This window comes from Anabrus simplex, chromosome X, assembly GCF_040414725.1.
Source record: "Anabrus simplex isolate iqAnaSimp1 chromosome X, ASM4041472v1, whole genome shotgun sequence".
Lineage (NCBI taxonomy): Eukaryota > Metazoa > Arthropoda > Insecta > Orthoptera > Tettigoniidae > Anabrus > Anabrus simplex.
The window spans coordinates 162876895-162898987 of NC_090279.1; the positions used below are offsets into that span (position 1 = coordinate 162876895).

Below are 22093 nucleotides of genomic sequence, written 5' to 3' on the forward strand. Positions count from 1 at the left end.
CAAAAAAAAGGAGGATAAAAGAGGAAACTGCACGTGAATCACGATCAAGAAGGGCGTATAAATCTGCCCTGAACTGGAAATGTTATTCACCTAATTAGTTCTAGCATAAACTAACACTACTAAGAGTCGAAACCCGAATAAGTGATAAATGAATGTTTATTGAAAAACAACGTTAATTAAAGAATTAATTGAAAAGGAAAACATAAGATATAATAGGGTAATACATACGTATATGGGTTAGCACCAATGACAATTAATCGTGATATCCATATCTCATCAATACGTACATGCACAGTTGCAGAATTACGCAAGGGATCTTAGCATTTTTACTCACGAAGATTTCGCATATAACAATTGCGAGAAGAATAACTAATGAGGGTCAACACATGATTACAAATCGGGAGTACCTTATTCATTCCACCCCCCCTACTTCTTATCCATTTCCTTTCTTCTTTTTTTTTTTTTTTTTTTAAACAATACTATGATCTCCTTTCATTAGGATCCCCCACACACCAAGGAGCGCACACACCCCAAAAAAGGGTAGACCAGGTAAAGAATAACCCCAGCGGGCAAAGAGAAAAAGATACATAGGATGAATCAATCAGATAAACACGGGCCATCGTGCGGCCAAGGAACAAAATAAATCAACATGGCGACGCCCAGGTCGAAAAAGATCAGGGCGCGCACCAAATAAGGAGAAAAATAGAACCCGAGATAAAAGGGGCAAATAACGAAAAGTTAAACATAAATTAGATAGGCCGACACTTCCTCATCTAAATACTCGACTCATTCATTAATTCATTCATTCAGCCATACGAACCAATCGCCTCGAGGGCGGATAACAGTGACAACTGGTGCGAATGGATCAATCCAGCCAACTCGTAGAGTGCAATATTACCTAACATCAATGAGGCCAAACGTCAATAGTAGTAGAATGACAACAGCACATGTCGTGGCTTCAAGGCCACGCGTAGATCTGCCACAAACATCGCTGTGTACGGCCATAATAATTCGACGGCCGACACACAGATCATAATTCCAAACGAGAGCAAAGACGTCTCATTGAGAAATTCATTATAATGCACAGAGACTCAGATTATGAATGCACCACTGTTATATCAACAACACACTTTCACACACGCCTTCCACTCTCCGAGTATCAAGACGGGTTACGGTCGGCCAAAAAAAAGGGAGAAATACAAATACTAAATGGTAGATCACCCACAATATCAAGCATCAGAACACGTTAATCGTGCAGCGATCTAGCACGGTTTTAAACTTACGATACATCCATTTGAAAAGCACTAACATAGCTCCTGTGTGTGAGGGTCCCATATTATTATAAGCCACCATCCTCAGAACAGAATATAAACCAAGGAGAAGATAGTTAAAGACTTAGTCGAGAAAAGATCATTAATGTTCTCGACAGAGGGGGCTGTCCTCTATCGATTAAAACCGGAAACACATATAGTAACAGGTCGAAACCAATTCAGTGAAACATAGGTAATAAATTATGGAAACCATGCTGGAGCAGCATGTTTCAAGCTCCCTCTAGCGGATAGACCTGAACAGTACTGATTCTCTCATAAGAGCACGTGTTAATTTTTTTGTGAAGTTTTTGGTGTTATTTATGCGTTTTCAGTGAGCTGACATAATTAAATAGTAGCGTGTGTCAGTCCTTGATATCTCCTCTCAACATGAGGGGAAAGGTATGTGCTGTGTTTGACTGCAGTAATTACGAAGTAGAGAAAAATGCGCAGTCGTTCTTCAGGTTCCCTCGTGACGAGAACATGTAAGTAATATTGTGTTTGCATATATATTCTTCCAGTGACAGATTTTTATAGTACTTCATAATCTTCTGACCTGCTCGACCCATATTTTAACTGGCATAAAATGTAATACGCATATTTTATTGTATAGTGCAGCAGTTAACCTTCATTACCGATGTGTTGTTGTAGGTGTGATCTGTGGGTTTTGAAATGTCACAGAAGTGATTTGGAGAAGGTGTACAAGAAAGAAGGGACGTTACGCTTATATAAGAATTATAAGATCTGTTCAGATTATTTCCAGGCCAGCGACTTTAAAAATCCTCGATTATACAGCCAAGGGTATGTTACATTTTTACCCTAATTGTACCTTAAATATTCCTCAAAGCATCACTATCGACAACATTTTCATACTTTTCTTCCTTTAATCCCTCTTCTCAGATTAAAGCCGGAATTTTATAGTTTTTGTTTCTGTTAGTAGGCTTCATGTTAAGAGGAAAATTGTCCAGCTTTTAAATGTTAATTCATTGCATCATGTGTGTAAGGAATGTGCCGATATTTTTATTGACAAGTGTCTTAATGTGATGATACAATGTTTTTTAAATGAGAAAAAAGACAGTTCTAACCGTAAAAGTTCAGGAAGGAGTGCTAAAGCAAAAAAAGGTACTGCATAAATGAAAGATAAAGCCATTTCACAGCAGTATATTTCACATCTTGTTTATATGTCTAATTTCAGTCTTTAAATAATAACCTTTGAAATAATTCTTCATTCATTTATCCAGAATTGCTTTAGCAACTTCGAAGTTAATATCTCAATACCACTTTCTTTTTAGACGTAATTTATTTATTCATTTCCGTATATACATTTCCAGTGATATTTGAATTTAGCGCGATTTGTTCAGGTCAAGTCACTAGGAACGCCACCGTCGAATTGTCTCCCATTTTAGCAAGGCGAAATCCGTAAGTGTCGTGTATTGTCTCTACTGTATTTGATACCAGCATTGGGCAATGAGAGTTCGTTACTTACGAACATCTATCGGCAAATGTCCAACATTTAAGTATAAAAATGCCGAAAACTGAAGCCACAACAGGTTTTTCGAGGGCCGAAGAATACTACAGTGAGGGGTTCTATGTATTTGATGCTGCAAGAAAGATTCTAATGTATCAATAGTGTACCGGTAATATTCGTAAAGTTGAAATGTGTGATTTACACTGCAGAGAATCAGAATGAAGCAAATGAACATAATTCGAAGCGGCAAATAACAATCGGCGATACTTTACAGATCGTAAAGGTGTTGAATTATAGAGAGCAATTTGTAATAGATACAAAAAAAAGCATTCATGCAAACCACCATAGAAAATTAGGATATGAAGGAAGAGAATGAATATAAAAGGAAAGATAAATAAATCTGTCTTTACTGTAAAATATTACGGTGTTGGTAGGCCTATTGTATATAAATCGCCTGTTTGAGTAGTAATAATGTTATTGTTTTTATGTCCCACTAACCACTTTTACGTTTTCCTGAGACGCTGAGATACCGGAATGTTGTCCTGCAGGAGTTCTTTTACGTGCCAGTAAACTAGTGACACAAGGCTGACGTATTTGAACTCTTTCAAATACCACCGGACTGAGCCAGTATCAAACCTGCCAAATTGGGATCAGAAAGCCAGCGCTTTAACCATCCGAGCTACTCATCCCCGACCGAGGAAAAAGAGTGTATCCATGAACATCTTCCAGAGCTATATGACTTTGCAAAATGCAATGAAAGCACATCTGGTTGAGGAAGTGAAAGAAGACAGTGTTAGCAAAGTTTTAGGAGGTTTTATGAAAGACCACAGTGAATTTGCATCCAAGTGTTCACAAGCATTATGGTTTCAGACATCTAATGTGGTCAGCGAGAGGAGCTTCTCTGCTTACACAAAGACACTTTCTGACTGTCGCACAACTCTGCATCCTTATAATGTTGATACCATGCTTAGTTCGTACTTTGGAGACAAGTAATTCAACGTCTAAAAACGTAGGCTATGTATAAATGTGTATCACAGGGCAGATCACCTAACTTCATTTCGAAGTATCAGTGATTTATATATTTATTTCTATAACAATTTGCACATTTGGTTTTTCTAAGATTTAATAACAATGATACATTACAAGAGTTTACTTTAAAACCCCTTATCACAAAGTTAGTTACATTTATCCCATACACTACTACAAGGAAGATTTGGCAGGAAACATCCATCAGTATAACAATTTATTTCACGAAATACCTTCCGAAATAGTGTCAGTTTTAACACCGAAATCAACAGTTTTATTTCACCAAAAAATAAGGCCCCTACCAATGGTACATTCCAAGAGGCAAGGGTAGAACTGCTATATGTACAGCAGATGAGAATACTGCAGACTCCTGCCACTCAACACACTTTTGTGGAGATGTATTACAAGACTGTCCGTCATGCTACCAACTGCTGACAAGATGCGTCCTAGCGACAATCCACTGGTCTAGACAGACTGACTTGACATTTCTTCAGTCTAAATTACCAAGCGAGCAAATTGAAGTTACCAGATGACTGAGGAAGGTGCACTTGTATTCCACATCTTATCACGCGCATTGGCTGACAGTTTGTTAAAGCACCGGGCAAGTTGGCTGTGTGCTTGGGGGAGTGCAGCTGTGAGCTTGCATCTGGGAGATAATGGGTTTGAACCCCAGTGTCAGCAGCCCTGAAGATGGATTTCCGTGGTTTCCCATTTTCACACCAGGCGAATGCTGGGGCCGTACTTTAAGGCCAGGGCCGCGTCCTTCCTAGTCCTTTCCCATCCCATCGTCGCCATAAGACCCATCTGTGTCGGTGTGACGTATAACAACTAGCCAAAAAAAGTTCGTTAAAGCTGGCAATTGCAAGTGAACTCTTTTGAATCAGAGGATAAAGTAGGTGTACCCAAAAGAATGGAAGTTTGACTACTGCGTACTTCCTTCTTCGCCCGCCAACTATACTGTCCATTCGTAAATTTCAAAATATGATTTGTAATGGGCTGTTTCTGAAAGTTTGAAGTATTGAAAGCAGAAATAATGTTTTAAGCTTCTGGTCAATATCTTAAACATCCAATATCTGCTTGCAGAAATCCCTTATTTATCTGTTAGCTGTAGTGAGGCAGTCACACATGTTCTTTATTCAGTTTGCTGCATGGCTATACACAGACTGGTTCCAGCTAATGTAAAATATAAATGGTGGGAAACGTAAAGCGGAGAGAGGACTATTGTCCTAGGGAAATGTAAACTGACTGCATAACTGATGATACAGTACAGTCATTGTAACGAATGCCAGTTTAACAAAATGTTTAGAATAGCAAAATTATTTTTAGGACCTTCCGCTTTTTCATGTGTGTTAAAACAATTCATTGTAACGAATTTCAAACTTTCAGTATGATCAATAAAATTTAGCTTCTTTGCCTATATTTAACATATTTTTTCTTCAAAATGTAATTGTAATTCATCCTGTTTTAATTGCCAGGTATTTAGCACAACATGTCTCTATACATCTAATACCAGACGGCATAATCTATACAATACACAGGCGAAATTACTCGATTACAGATCAGGGTAAGGTAAGCAAAAACATCACAATTCAGACGAGCGGGTTGCCCACCCAACAGCACGTGAAGATTATCTCATCCAGTTTTGGTGTACTGGTACTCACTGTCATTATTAGGGCCCGGATTCATATGCACTAAAATCTCTAAAAATATGCATGCACATATGCACTAAAAATAAAACAAAACACACTTACCAAAAGCATTATTTAATTTCAAATCAGTGTTGAATTTATAAACACGTTTCATTCCTCGCAAAATGATGCTTGGCAGTAGGTTATATCCTGTTTTTTCAATGTTTTCAGGGATATGCGACTTTCTGTTGTAGGACAGAATTAATTTATACGCCGAAAATAACTGTTCTACGTCGATGGACGTAACTGGGCAATACTTGCACACTGGCATCGACTGCTCTGAAGATTCTTCTGGCGAAGACTGCCTGATTCCACTCATGTAGTTGGCTTATGGATTGAACCTTCAGTCCTGGGTTTGAGTCCAACACCACACTGAGTTTCCTTTTAACTTTTTCTCCAGTTTCACCACGGACACTATTTAAAGAATTGAGTGTTTTGAAATAACTGAAAGGATTCTTGTAGGGGTGCACGGCGAGTTTCTAGATCCTTGCCTTCAAAAGTGATGAATAAAGCACACGGATGAAACTAATATCTTTATGTACAGTTTCAGATTCAAATGCGCACTTTGCTTCACGAACACACGCAGTATGACTCATGAATACTTTTAACTAAACCCTTCACTTAAAGTTCTCATGGTAGAACAATACTGCGGATAACCAAGTTCCCCATCTTGTGAGAACAGGTTCCGGTGGAAGAGGAACCTGAGACAAAGGAGTTCTGTACAATTGTACATGAGCCGGTGCTTTTAGGAACAGATTTTCCCCGAATTACCTTGTTGATAGATGGTAGAGGGTGTGTATCTTTTCTGCAATACGATGCAATCCATGGGCCAAACATGTGACATTGATGCGATTTGGAAAAAATACTCTAGGAGAGCAACCAGCGTTCATCATATACGAAGCTGCATCTGTGACTAAAAAGTGCACTTTGTAACAATCGCCCTCGGATTCACTATGCCACAGAAGCCGCAGGGAATCGTTTAACAAATCTTGCAACTGTAGCGTGGTTGGATTTTTCTAGTAATCTGCACGAAAGTAAATGAGGTTCGCCAGGTTCTTCTGGACATAATTTACCCACTATGAAGTTCGCAATGTATCGACCATACAAATTTGTTGTTTCGCCTACAAATATCCAGACACACTTCTCTGTCAGATCGTATCGAATCCATGGCAGAAGCGTGCACCAAAAGTAAATATTTCTTCCAAAGGGTAGATTCATCTGGTATCCTTTGATTAGCACAATACTTTTCAAGAAGTGAGCATAGATGTAGATTTTTCAACCTTCATACAAAAGTCTTACAAATATCAGCGGAAAATGTACTAACTTCACGCCGTGTTTCCACGTCTGTAAAAAGTAGTGTTGCGTATTCTTACTCTATTCTTTTGATCTGATATGTGAAATTGTTTTTGAATGCTGTTCAGTTTGAAATTTTTAAATCGCATTTTACACTCTTGTCGCACATTACATCACTTTTATAGTCAATACTGCCCGATATCCTCAGTTTAATTAAAAAAGACCTAGAGCTCATATCTTTAGGCACTTTTACATTTTAATTCGGTAAAAACACTGCAACAGATGGAGAGCAAGTTAACAGATGAACGCACTTGTTTAAGCAAACCTTGAGAGGCTACTGTAAGGAGGAAGGAATGTCAGAAAGAAGGAAATTGTTGTTGAGAAGAGGATTATTATCCATATAACAGCTTGTATTGTGACACTGAAAGCATTTTCCTTGATCAGGGAAGGTTTCTGGTGTTGCCAAGGGATGTACAACATACCGAGTTCATTAGATTTTCATTTCGTTCAGAAATCTTAGATAATCACACATAAGAGAAGAACATATCTATAGATGCACTAACGATCGAAATATGCATTTTTAAATAATCTGGGCCCTAGTCATTATGTAGGATTACTTTCTTATACATAAAAAGCAAATTAAATCCAATTTTCTATTTATAAAAATATTTTCAAATATTGGGGTGCGAGGATTGGATTACAGTATTCATGCTTACAGGATACGGTTCAGGTAGTCATTTCCTATACGTGTACGCGATTGGTCGAGCTGGATATCGATTTTAAAGTAACAAACACGTAAGAAGTAACGCTATTGGCTGGGTAGTAACGCCACATTTACAATCAACCAATGAAAGTTACGGTCTCACATCTCTATCTTCAGTACTGCATTTAGTTTATTCAAGACTCATGATGCGTTCGTTGTGTATCTTTTGTTCGTGAAGCAACATGCGTATTAGTATGCCAGTTAACTCTTTTGCCAATATGGATCAAAAGAAGCAAAAGCAGTTTTCTTCAAAAGAAAAATGTGAAATACAGTAGAAGTCCGCTATAGCGAGTACAGCATATAGCGAGAACTCGCTATAACGACGATTGTTTTCTGTCCCTTCAAAATTCCTATATTAAACTGTGCAACGTCCTTCGGTTACAGCGAGAGCCCTATCACTGACGCATCCGTTATTACGAGCGATTAAGCGCGCACGGTTTTTTCGTTACCGATATTTTTGAACCCCAGCGATGATATTGCATGCGATCGATTACCTTCGGCATTGTTTCCTGGCTATGTGCACTAGTGAGTTCTCTCGTCGACATTCGAAAGTCATGTCGGAGTCGATTAGTAATTTTGAGGCTAAGTACTGTAATTAAGTAAGAATGGGATACACCTCAAGATATGGCAGAGTGCTTATTTGATTTTAGAGGTTAGTTTATATTTTCTCACGTCTGGTTAAATTACGGAAAGGCTATTATGAAAATTTATAGCGAGATGGTTATCATTTCTCTACTGGAGCTTGAAGTGCGTTTTCATCATATGTATAGTACAGTAAAGTTTGGATAGGTGACGCCTTTGAATAAGAAAACTGAAAAGTTTGCAACAAAATGCGATCGATCATCTCCGGTACGGTATATTCGTAGTTTTCTCACTGTGTGCATTTGCGAGCTCACTCGTCGACATTCAAAGGCGATGTTGGAATTGATTAGTAATACCCGTCGACTGCTGTTCTCTAAAGAAAATTCAAAATGAAAGAGGATAACACAGTTTTCGTAATAAATGCGTAAATAACGTGGCCGACAGCAGTTGTTAACTCGTTAAAAATGACGACTTGAAGTAAACGATATCTTGATTTGAATATTGTATACGGAAATTAGGTAAGAATGTGATACACCTCAAGATATGGCAGAATACATCACTGATTTCAGAGGATATTTAATTCTTCTTGCGTCTAGTTAAATTTCGGAAAGGCTATTTACATGGAAATTTTTCGCGAGTAGGTTATGACTTCTCTACAGGCTTTTCAAATATGTTTTCATGATACGGTTACGTTAGATGACGCAGTTTAAAGAAAACTTACGTGTTTTCCACAGAAAACCTCTGGAGTGATACCGTATTTCTCCAAATCGAAGACATTTTTTCCTCAGAATCTCATGCGAAAACTCAAGGGTTGTCTTGCGTTTGCGGCCTAACAGTAAGTTAATGGATAGCACTGGTACTACTACGGTACCCACGCTGCTTCTTTTCCCCAAGCACACAAAACTCGTTGACAATAAACGACCACAGGGTGTCCACCAAATCCAGATTTTGAAATTCCCTGTTTTCCAGACATAAAAACAATTTTTTCCCTGACACACAATGACAAAAAAATTAAATTATAATAGGTTAAGTAATAATAATAATAATAATAATAATGAAATTCATAACCATCAATTATAATAGGTTTCCAGGAATGGCCGTAATATTAAAATACATTTTAAAACCTTAACATGCAAAATATAAATGAGTAATTAATGTACATATTAAATTTCAAAACTTGCAAGTTTAATTTAGTCCAATTTAATTCACTTTAAGATTTTAAAAAGTTATTACCATTACTGTTTCAGTGAAGAAATTTCTTCATCTATAGCGAGCAACGACTGTCGAGTTTCTGCCATCACCCTCCGCTTCTTTTCTTCTAATTCTTTCAGCAACAAAGTGGCCTTTCTCTTATTTTTTTTGCAAAGAATCTTCTGCTTCCATTTGGACCATCCATTGAAATTTGTAAGAGTTTTTTTAGATTGAGTCCCTGCAGTACTCGCACAAAACCGTTTAACAAATCTGAGGAGGTAGAGTGACCAAGAAACACGGAATCAAAATAAGAAGTGCATACTTCATTGGTATCAGGATTGAAACTACGAACTACAAGATCCATTTGGCCCACCTGAGAAACTTTATTCAGAGACTTGTCAAAACCAACGGTAAAATGTGTGCACTTATGACACATCTCAAGAACTTGCTTATGAAAATAGGGGGCCAAACCATGAGTGATTGTATATGCAATTTTTGTTCTGTGCAGTTGAACTTTCGAAGCTATTTCAGAGTCTGGAGACATTACTGTGAACAAACGTACACTAGCTTCACTAGAACGTAAAGAATGGTGTTGCATGACCGTATGCATGCACCATATAATCTCAGCTTTGGTTACCTGCTCTCTTGAAAGATAATTCTGTAGACATCTCGTCTCTGGTGAACCTTCTTTAATGGAAGAACAAGAAGCAGGAGAAACAGCAGCAGTGGAGTCATATGTGATAGAGTTCGTTGTGGTAGCTGTGGCAGGCAGAGGATAATTTTTGTTTGCGGCCAGGGTATTATCTACTGAGTTTAAGTCATTTTTTACTTCACTATTCGAATGTTCTTTTTTAAAATAACTTGAAAGGGATGATGAGAACTGGCTGAAGTTGACACTACTGGCATGCTTCTTTCCTACCATGTGACTTTTTAATGCCTGCCTCCCCATGTTGTTAAGAGAAAATGATGTTTTACATAATATGCAATATGCTGAAAATTTGTCCTGAGGCATGGGTTTCAACCACGTTCTGAAAGTATCATCAAGCAGCCACCTTTCATTAAACAAAGTTTTCCTTGGCTTTGATGAAGACATTGTTAGCTGAGAAAAGTAAGTATATTGTAAAAAGAAAAAAATTAAATAGCCCTATACTCCGCACGACTTTCTTGTAAACTGACAGTTCGCAAAACAAGTGAGCACTGCCTTACCTATGCTGCCAGCACTCTATTGCTTCGATAGCAGTTGATGCACTCGTAAAATGTAATACCCTACTATGAAAATCACACAAAAAACACAAGTGAAAACAAATTCACAAAACTTCCTACCAATATCATACACTAAAACAAGAATAGTTACATTATTATAAAGTGCAAAAATAAATTATTCGCGGCTAATGACCGGCATAAGAAGGAGGTTATGGCTGATCGATACCACGGTGTCAATTTTTGCCGAGTCACATTCTTGCCGCTTGTCTTGCACGAACTATACAGGGGTACGGTACACAGATGAACTATATGGTAACCAACACACGGATGTAAATAAAATTACAACTACATTGAACACTATTAAACCTATATACCACACACGCCGAGTTAGGTAACTTAACCACGTGGTGATGTAGGCAATACAGTTGGCAGACAGGTTTCAAGATTGCGCTCAACCGACATAAATCGATATGAATGGTGGTTTGGGATTGACTGGATCAAGAACGAATACATACAAATATACTTCACAAACTCAAAATCTCCTAACCAACAAACAACCTTCATCTTACAGTGTGATGTCACTTCATTTTAAATCTTGTTCTCTATTCACAAAATTACACGTGATATTACAAGCTACTAGACGTGCCTGAAAACTACCGAACCCCTCTCACGAAAGTTAGGTTAGAAACTCAACATGGTGCGGCCCACGGTGTTACCTACATCAGCGCATTTCATCATAATAATAATCATGAACACTCAATGAGTATTAAGTTTAAGTGAATTTCGCACTTTCCTGCATTCAGTCAGTGTTTGTTGTCTTGCTTTTATACTTTACGAGGTAGTGACTATGGCACACGTCATTACACACTAAACAAACAGTCATCCGTTGGGTTGTGTAATTTTGTCTATATGCATATTTTGTTGTGGAAGCCATGTATTTAAGAGATTAGAAAAACTGAGAACGCAATATAGGCCTAATTCAACATGCTCGCCATTCCCCAACAACACAGCATATTTAATAGTAAGCAGATCATAACATTGAAAATTCGATCGATCAATCGATCTATCATAGTCGCTACTGCTTGCTATAGCCTATCCATATAGCTACTGATGCTATTGGTTACTTCACGTTCGAGATCACACTTTATTTTTTAAATGTTTGTTCAGTTTTCTTTACAATTTATTCCTGGCATAAAAGACATGCCCTAAATGGTTATAAAAACTGAAAAATGTGCTCCTATTAAAGGATAAATACGGTATGTCAATTTTATATGGCAGAACGAATTTCTAGATTTTTTTTTCGGAATTCCCTAACATTTCCCGGTTTTCCAGTCATTTTTCGAATTCCCTGACATTTCCCGGTTTCCCATACGGGTGACCACCCTGGACCACCTCTTTACCACAGCCTACATCGCTAGCCGCAACAACCGGTTGTACAGTGTGGGTGTAACGTCACTGGATCTCAGGAAATAGTGAAGAGAGCATGGCGTTCTATTAGCTTCTACAAACACGTTTCTCAAATCTGCAGAATGGCATCAAAACATGCGAGTCTTCGAATTCTTAGAAAGGCCATGGCTACTCAGTGGCAGAGTTATAACAAATACAGTAGAGACAATACGCGACACTGAGCGAGATATCGAGGGACAGCTATTGGAACTCACTCTAGCGGATAGACCTGAACAGTACTGATTCTCTCATAAGAGCACGTGTATTTTTGTGTGAAGTTTTTGGTGTTATTTATTCGTTTTCAGTGAGTTGACATAATTAAATAGTAGCGTGTGTCATTCCTTGATATCTCCTCTCAACATGAGGGGAAAGGTATGAGCTGTGTTTGGCTGCAGTAATTACGAAGTAGAGAAAAATGCGCGGTCGTTCTTCAGGTTCCTTCGTGACAAGAACATGCAAGTAATATTGTGTTTGCATATATATTCTTCCAGTGACAGATTTTTATAGTACTTCATAATCTTTTGACCTGCTCGACCCATATTTTAACTGGCATAAAATGTAATACGCATATTTTATTGTACAGTGCAGCAGTTAACCTTCAATACCGATGTGGTGTTGTAGGTGTGATCTGTGGGTTTTGAAATGTCACGGAAGTGATTTGGATAAGGTGTACAAGAAAGAAGGGACATTACGCTTATATAAGAATTATAAGATCTGTTCAGATCATTTCCAGGCCAGCGACTTTAAAAATTCTCGACTATATGGCCAAGGGTATATTACATTTTTACTCTAATTGTACGTAAATATTCCTCAAAGCACCACTACCGACAACATTTTCATACTTTTCTTTCTTTAATCCCTCTTCTCAGATTAAAGAAGGAATGTTACAGATTTTCTTTCTGTTAGTAGGCTTCATGTTAAGAGGAAAATTGTCCAGCTTTTAAATGTTAATTCATTGCATCATGTGTGCAAGGAATGTGCCGATATTTTTATTGACAAACCTCTTAATGTGATCATACAATGTTTTTTAAATGAGAAAAAAGACAAATCCAACCGTAAAAGTTCAGGCAGGAATGCTAAGGCTAAAAAAGTAATGCATAAATTAAAGATCAAGTCATTTCACAGCAGCCCATTTCATATCTTGTTTACGTGTCTAATTTCAGTCTTTGAATAATAACCTTTTAAATAATTATTCATTCATTTATCCAGAATTGCTTTAGCAACTTCGAAGTTAATATCTCAATACTACTTTCATTCCAGACGTAATTTATTTATCCATTTCCGTATATACATTTCCATTGATTTTTGAATTTAGCGCGATTTGTTCAGGTCAAGTCACTAGGAGCGCCACCGTCGAATTGTCTCCCATTTTAGCAAGGCGAAATCTGCAAGTGTCGCGTATTGTCTCTACTGTATTTGGTTATAACGCGTCTATTGTACTTGACGCTTAGTAAAATTAAGTTTTATAGACGGCAGGAATATTTTCGTGACGGATAGTCGTACTGTAAAGATACGTGGAAAAGGTATTACCGGCAAATTTTCAACGGGTTCTAGTCGATATTATGATGCTATTTTTAAGTTAATGGTTATTAAACACTCGTAAATGTAGAATAATTGTGCAGCTGCAAGAAAATACGGCATAGGCCTAACTAAAGCCAATATTTGGCGTTAGCATGAAGACAAAGAGCTAAAAAACTGCGTACTGTACAAAAAATGCATTCAATGGTCCGCAACAAGGACGCTTTAAAGAAGTCGAAGATGAAATTGTGAGGTATGTGCACGAAAAACGCAAGGGCGGAATGACCATACCATGGCACAATAAACTCGTTCACTGACTTTCAACGTCCACGATTAGGCCTATTCATCGCTAGTCGCAGAATTTGGCTGAACCCGGCAAGCGAGACGTGCGCGCAGTGGTAGCCGGTTATATCTGACACTGAGTAAAAGTAACAGTTTTATAGACAGCAAGAATAATTTCTTGGTGGATCGTCGTATTGTAGAGACGCATAGAATAGCCGGGTTCTCTTCAGTATTATGATGCCAATTAAGTTAATGATCCTTAAACCTGCGAAAATAAAGAATTTTGCAGCCGCAAAAAAACAAAAACAAAACAAAACTGCATGACGAAAGTTAATGTTTGACGTAAAAAAATAGTCTAAAAATGTGTAGGCCTACTGTACAACAAAGGCATTCATGTGATTTTACGAAGTACTTTTTAAGCCTGATTTAAATTTGTTGAAGGAAATAGTGGGGTTCATATTGGATTCGGAGAAATATGATACTATCTTTTTTCAGAATGAATTTAAACATACACTTTAATGTAGTATCAGATTTCGAAAAATAATAAACAAGTAAGACGTGGTGTGGATATCATCTGCGGAAACGCAAGTTTTGAACAAACCGATTGCTGTTTCATACCGATTTTAATGTATATGGGGCGACTTATACAAAAATCCGATGTAACGACAATCCGTTATAGCGAGTAAATTTTTCGCTGTTATGAATTCTCGCATTAACGGACTTCTGCTGTACTATGGGAAGTGAAGAAAGGAGAAAGAGCGAAGGAATATTGGATCAGCCCTTCAAAGTCGTGAAATTCATTACCAACGAAGATAAAATTAAATTTTGTTAGCAAGTGGACTGGGTGTCCACATCTTGAAGCAAGGAAAGGTCGCGAATGTTGACTTGATCACTCAAGTTTATCGAAATTTTGTTCGATTCATAATGGCGGCCAAAGTCATTCCTGCCAGTAGCACATGGTCGATCCTAACCTCCAAACCATTCTCAAAGTATGACCAGAGAATAATGTTTAATAACCCACTACTCAGAAATAAAAGGCTTCAACTACTTCGAGATCTTCACTGGCCCCAGTGCACATGGTTTTGTGTTTGTTGTTTTTCACAACTTTGAGTGCACTTATTTTATAACCGCCAGTGGAAGGGGTGTTCATATTTGTTCTCTCATGTTTTCCACACCTTTTAATAATACTTTCCTCTCATCGTCAGATAGGGTACATATAGTTTACACTGTACTCTCGGATACACGATGTAAAATGCCCTGTTGTCATAAATCATATTTAGTGTTTTTATATCCCTGTTGGACAGTTTTTATTCATACCTATACTCAGTAGTATGTTTCTCTCGCGTAACATGTTCTTTTTTGTTGTCCCTTGCAGAAACATCTTAACAAGGTTTCACTGTGTATCATAAATATAACATACTTAAACTACACTATTCATAATTCATTAAATACTCACACCCGTAAGTTCAATAGTAAATTTTAGAAATAGTCGAACCTATAAGACAGCAAAAGTTTATACAGATTTTTAAAAAGAAATATTTTAACTTTAGTTCAACAGCAGTACTCAACAAAATTGAATTTTGCAACAGAACCAAGCGGTTGGAATAAGAGGAAAGTTTTATTCGAACATACCGATATCTAAAACAATAGTTATTATAAGTGGTAGGAATCCGTGAGATGAGGTGGAAGAGGAAGATTTGCCTCAAAGTGTTCAGCAGAGTTTGACTCTTGTGCAGGCAACAAACATGCCACACAGTCTTCAGTTTTTTCTTCTGCCACAAACTGATGTGACAGAATCGGTGTTAAATTCAAGTGCAGTAGTTGCTGACTACCTTAAATATTTGCATCTGGGAGTGTTCAGAAGAAAATCAGACTTTTCCAAAATCTGAGATGCTGAAAACTTCTTGCAAGTACCCGTACTTCATATCACTACTTCTTGTAGGCATATATATATATCTCCTAATTTTCCTCTTATGTAATAAATACAGTATTAAGGTTTTTAGGTGTAAATTCAAATCAGATTCTTCAACAGTTTTAGCAATGGGTGAGTTCTTAAGAACCGACTTATTTCAGTATATCAAAATTTCACTATAACTAATTCCTGAGGACCCCGAAAATTTTGTTATACTGTTATTTAACAAAAGGGAATTGAGCATCTTGAATGTTCGGATTAATAAAAATCCTTTCACGTAAATACCGTGTTTACCAGACTAGAAACTGACCTTAAAAAAACTTTTCTTGGTAAAAAAAAAGGGCCCTTCAGCCTAGAACCAGTATTGTTAACACGGCCGGTAAAGTAGTCCATACCCTTTATGGACGCAATAGCTTTATTTGGAAAGTTATAGGAAAACGTTACGGAAAATAACACCATAAGTAAAAGACTAAAGATTTAAGTTATATGAATCAAAATCTACCCACAGCACAGTACTACATGATGCAATAACTGAATGACCGTTAGTATGAATGAACCATCTGTCTCCGCCTTTGAGCCAACAGAACCCATTAAAAGCTTGTTTATCAAGAAATCACTTCCAAGCAGTGAATCAGGTCAGAAAAGTACAGCTGCAGATTTTCTGGTAAGCCTCTACACATTCTGTGCTTATTTGCATTCCTGTGTTAGAACTTTAACATTTTCTTGGGAGCCATCATCATCATCATCAGTTTCCCACTCCAGTTGCCCGGGTGTGGTTTACGCGCACTCTCCACTTCTGTCTGTCCATGTACCACTCTTCTCTCAAGACGACATCCCAGCTGACTCCTCTTGTTCCTATGTCCTCTTTCACTTGGTCCAGCCATCTCTTCCTTGGTCTTCCTACCGGTCGTTTACCGGCCACGACTGTGTGTAGCCATTGTCTTACTGTCCTTCCATCGTCCAATCGTTTGACATGGCCATGGGAGTATAGCACCAAACCTGATATTAACAGCTCTCTTCTTTTACAACCACATAGGATCACTTTAGTCAGTCCATCGTTTAGGTATCTTTGAAGGGATTGTTCAGGCTTTGCGGTCCTCCCAGTACTACTTCAGATGTTCGGATCTTCGTGCCCTTTCCTCAGTTGAAAATATGCATGTTGTTGGTTTGTTTTGTGTAAGTGTAAAGCGGAGGTTTCTATTCTTGAGTTTTGTATTCAATTTTTTGTGGTGTATTCTGTTGTAAGCTCTCTATATTATATAATCACACATCTATGCAAAGAAGAGTTTAACCTTTACCACTCGTCTGTCGGGTGAGGCCCGACATTACGATATTCCCGTTCCGGTCGCATGTCGGGGGAGATTATCGCCCACCGCTCGTCTGCCGTCTCTTAGCCGACAAAATACACGATGATATACTATACTGCCATCTTTTGGTTCCACGTAGAACTTTGTAGAATTCAGATACTATTAGACAGTCAGTCAAAAATCCATTATTTAGATGGCAGTGTAGCCGTCTGCTGTCCACTCATGCACACGAAATCTCGAGCGATAGTAAACAAACATGGCCGCCATGTGCTCTTCTAGTCATATATATGTTGTATATGTCAGGCAACACACAGAACCTCAGTATTTTCGCACCTCTGCTCCTAATGAATATATCTAATAGCATTTCACGATGCCTAAAAGTGAACTGACGATGGTCGGTTTGTGTACCGTAACCCAACATGTACCTGATGCTGACGGCTGGCACAATTATAGATCAACAGATTCAGATTTCAAGAAATTGCCGTTTACAGTGGTTTCAGCCTACAAACTACCGCGAGGTATGAAAACAGAGACTGAATAGAGTTTTTCAATTGATTTTTAGCGATAATTTGTACACTAAATTATTCACGAAACCAATCGGTATGCGATAACGGTAACAATAATTATAATAAAAATGTAAAATAATTCGTCTTAAATTCCACATATTGCTTTTATTTGCTCCAGTATAGCTTGCTGTAAACGTGTATAGCCTAACTACATCATTCAAAATCAAGTGCTATCTCCAAAATCGTGAAAGATTAATACAGGTCATATAAGATAAAAATGTACATTTAAAATACGAGTAGTAGAGGCAACACAGAGAACTTTAATTCGAGGGGTAAGGGTTAAGTAACTCACCATTGATGAGCAGTAGGCCACTTCTCAGAACATTCAGCAACACAACTCTCTTCCCCTTGTGTGGACCAGCCAGCAGGATGCAGATAGTACCAGGGGTGAGAGACTTGCGGGTGTAACGTGTGTGCTGAGAGAACAGCTTCTTACTGCGATGTTTCTTAATGCTAGAAGCAAAGAAAATTACCTGTAGTCATCGTTAAAATTCAAAAAGAAGTTGCAAAAAATATAAAGACTTAATATAAAACAATAAATACGAAACCCAAATCTAATTATTCTCAGCACATACATTTCAGGACTGCATTGTACTCAAAATGCTGCACATTTGCAAATAATCCCTGCACATATTTTTCAAAATTTGGCAGAAAAAACCAGAGGCACAGGCATTATTTGTGTCAAGATCAGTAGAGCATCCCTAACATACATAAGGTATGAAGTTTTAGTAATGTACTCTGTAAACACAGTAATATTTTATAATGTTTGAATCTAAAATAACCCATATCTGGGTAGATTAAAATTTGATCTCAGCAGATGAAGAAAGTGCTGAATGAGAGGATATTTATATTATTGTAAAAAATAGGAAATATGGCACATAGTGAGAACCTCGTTATACAGTTATACACGGCAGCATTGAATATGAACCCATCGTCCTCCGCATCGATTTCTCGATATGCACAATAGCAAGCTTTCTCTCCAACATTCAAGGCTGCTGTTGAATTCGATTAACAATAATCAGACGTGCAACTCCGACTGGTAAAAACAAAAATTCAAGTTCAAAAAGGAAGGGGAGAACAATAAGGGCACGTATACCATGAAGTAAACAATGCTCTTTAATACTAGATACAGAAATTAAATGATACAGCACCACCGATTTCAGAAGACTGTTCCCACGAAAATTTATAGTGAAAAGGTATTCACTATTCTACTGGGGCCCATATTTTAATTTACAATTTTACTTTGTCGAGCTGACTCAGATGGGTCTTATGGTGACGATGGGATAGGAAAGGCCTAGGAGTGGGAAGGATGCAGCCATGGGCTTAGTTATAGGTGGGCCGGTACAAGGTTGCATTTGACAGTTATAGTTCAGGTTGGCACTACTACAAAAAATAACTGAACATTACCTGTCAATCAGAACAACCAATCCCTACATTTTATGTCAGATACACTTATGCATTTTATACATATTAGTTAATATTAAATTTCGTATAGTGCGTATAACCTTTCATTTACTTTCAAAAAACATTAGAAAAAAAAGGTAATGTTTAAGCGAGCTGCAAAATAGAGATGAACTATTTTCATTTGGTTGTTGTTGGCAATATGGCTGGTATAGTGGTGCCATCTATTTACTTTGACTTCTGTATTGAAGTGTTGCCGCTTGTCTGTCGTCGCTAGCACGTGGCCAGGTGTGATTCGCGCGTTGATAAAAGTTGTTTGTGAGAACTTTTTCATAACTAGTGCAGTGCGATGTCATGGAAACAACTTGATGAATCGCGAAGTGATAGTCCTTTGCGCCGAGGAGTGCCCCTGAATAGCCAGGCATGTGAATTACTGCGGAGAACTTGAGAGTTTTACAAGAGGGAGAGGGAATTCAGACACTTGCATGGTTGTACCTCTGCTCCTGCAGATCAAGTTGTGGAACGTACAAGTCAAACATTAGGGCAGCGAAAGGTGTTCACCAGGAAGTGAAGAAGAAAAGGACTGGGGAACCTAGCAGTAGCCAAAACGGGACTGATAGTGGGGACTTGTTTCTTAGTACTCCAGGAAATACAATTTAAGCCATCTCCTGTAACAGGAACTGATTCTTTCCAGGCTGATGCAATACGGAGACACGTGTACAATTATTACAGCAGGAAAGAATACCCTATCGTGGCAAAATTACTAGTCTCCCTTAACAGAAAAAGCTTTCCTCGCGGGGGGGAGGGAGGGGGCAGAACTTCCTTTAAATCAGCACTGCGAGCCTTAAGTTTCAGAAGTAAAAAACTGAACGGAAGAAAACTGCTGCTTGAAAAGCCGCACATGACTGCTAGGAGTATTTTCCTAGATAAAATTCCCTGCAAGGATCTCCATGAGGTAATATGGTTTGATGAGACATGGATGAATTCTGGGGAGTGCATTGCTAAATCTTGGACTGATGACAGTCCTAAAAGCTCCGGTAAGCAACCAAATGTGAAGGGCGCCAGATTAAAAATAGTGCACACAAGTTCATACAGTGGTTTGTGGAAGGTGGTTTTCTAATGTTCCGATCGAAAAAACCTGGTGATTATCAGAAACATATGGGCCATGTTTGCTTTTTAGACTGGTTGAAGAAGCTCCTGCAACAGCTCAAAAGCCCTTCTGTCATTGTGATGGACAATGCACCTTACCACTCCGTAATAATGGACAAGACAGCTACTTCGAGTGCCCGTAAAGAACTGTTAGTGGAATGGCTGCAGGCAAGAAATATCCCAGCACGTATGGGTATGACTAAATTAGCCTTATATGCACTGGTGAATCAAAACACACCGGTTTCACCAACGTACGTAGTCAATGAGGTAGCGAAGGAACAAGGAGACGAGGTTGTTAGGTTGCCGCCGTACCACTGTAATTTCAACCCTATTGAGTTGCTATGGAGTGAAGTGAAACATTACGTATGCACAAATCCTTCACAATTACTGAAGTGGAAAGACTGTTCCGAGAGGGTATTGCTCTAGTGAATGCAGCTTCGTGGAGGAAGAAAGTTAGCCATGTCGCAACATTAATTAACTAGGCAATGGCAATAGATGGCATCATCAGTGACTGTCAGGAGATGATGATCTGCCTGGACGACGACGAGCACAACGAAGGTGATTGTAGTTATGGCAGTGATCTAGAGGGTATAGAGCCTCTACCAATGTGAATAAGAAAACAAAAATGTTTCTGAATTTTCGTGAATTGAATAGATTTTACTCAAAATCTTTTGTGTTAGCACCGGTGTATGTTACTGTAACATTTAGTGGTGTATTTAAAGCGAGATTCTTGCCTGACAATTTCTTCTGTATTTTCTAACATCGCAATAATAACTTCGTATTAGATTTATCTCGCATCATTTTGTGTGAAATATTTTACTGTAAAGTTAACCGATGTGTTGAAAGTGCGATTGTTATAGCCCAATTTCATTTGTGTAGTGTATCATCGCAATTACATTAAAAAAGTATGTTTCTAAAATTTTGTTGTGTAATCAGCTGTTATGGCAGCAACATCGCTTTGTGTGCCACTGCAGTGTGACCAACATTTTGCGCAGCTATCATGTGCAACCTTACGCCGGCCCACTTGTAAGGTACAGCCCAAGCATTTGCCTGGTGTGAAAATGGGAAACCACGGAAAACAGTCTTCAGGGCTGCCCACAGTGGGATTTGAATCCACTATCTCCTGGATGCAAGCTCATAGCGGCACATCCCTAACCGCATGGCCAACTCACCCGGTCAAAATATATTTTCATAACACATGCATGCTTAAGCTGTTTTGTACAAGAATAATGAAATATTTGGCACAGAAGCCTCATCAGAGGTACTAAAGTAATTTAACCATTTGTTGATGGTGATAATTTGTGGCTGTAGGCGGCATATCATTTTCTAATATTTCATGTTTATTGAAACGTTGTGTGGGGTCACTTTTTGTAGACTTTTTCCGAGTGTTTAATAACCGTTAAATGCAAATTGGCATCATATCGACGAGAACCCGTTGATAATTTGCCGGCAATACCTGTTCCACGTATCTTTACAATATGACTATCCATCACGAAAACTTAATTTTACTAACAAGGGAACATACACAAAGGTGAAGTCGCCGATCGCGATGAAACTTAGCAAACACATTGAGGTACATGTAAAAACAAAGCCAGCATCAATTTTAGGCGCCAACATTCATTAACGCGTTAACTAAGGGGCCTAAAAGTTGCGACATTTCAAGTTCCGCGCGAACAGCGATGAATTCCTCCTGACCAATGCTTAGCCGGAACACTGCTTTGTGCCACACCTCTGCTCCTCCTCCCCACCGCACGGCCTGGTTCAGCACCACTCGTTTCCCTCTCCCCGCGCTGCCGACTGCTTAGCTGTCGAACAGAACCTGTGCTACACTGCGTACGCTATCAGCCGTCCTCATAGCTCTCCCTTGGAATTTCCACATTGTATGGGCAGTGTACATTTTATGAAATATTTATGAAAACGTTTGCGACGAGTCCTTAAGGGCAATGTCACTGAGCGTGTCAAAAATTATTTTTCATCTTCAAGCAAAGCAC

The 22093-nt window shown here is 38.4% G+C and overlaps 1 protein-coding gene across 2 annotated transcripts in view; it reads right to left on the bottom strand.

Annotated features, from left to right (window-relative positions):
* RpL6 (ribosomal protein L6) overlaps nt 1-22093 on the bottom strand; it is a 45593-nt gene that overhangs the window by 10090 nt on the left and 13410 nt on the right. For both annotated transcript variants that reach the window (XM_067158706.2, XM_067158705.2), the window contains exon 4: nt 17845-18005. In XM_067158706.2, coding sequence (XP_067014807.2) covers nt 17845-18005 — 161 coding nt within the window. The remainder of the gene's footprint in view (nt 1-17844; nt 18006-22093) is intronic.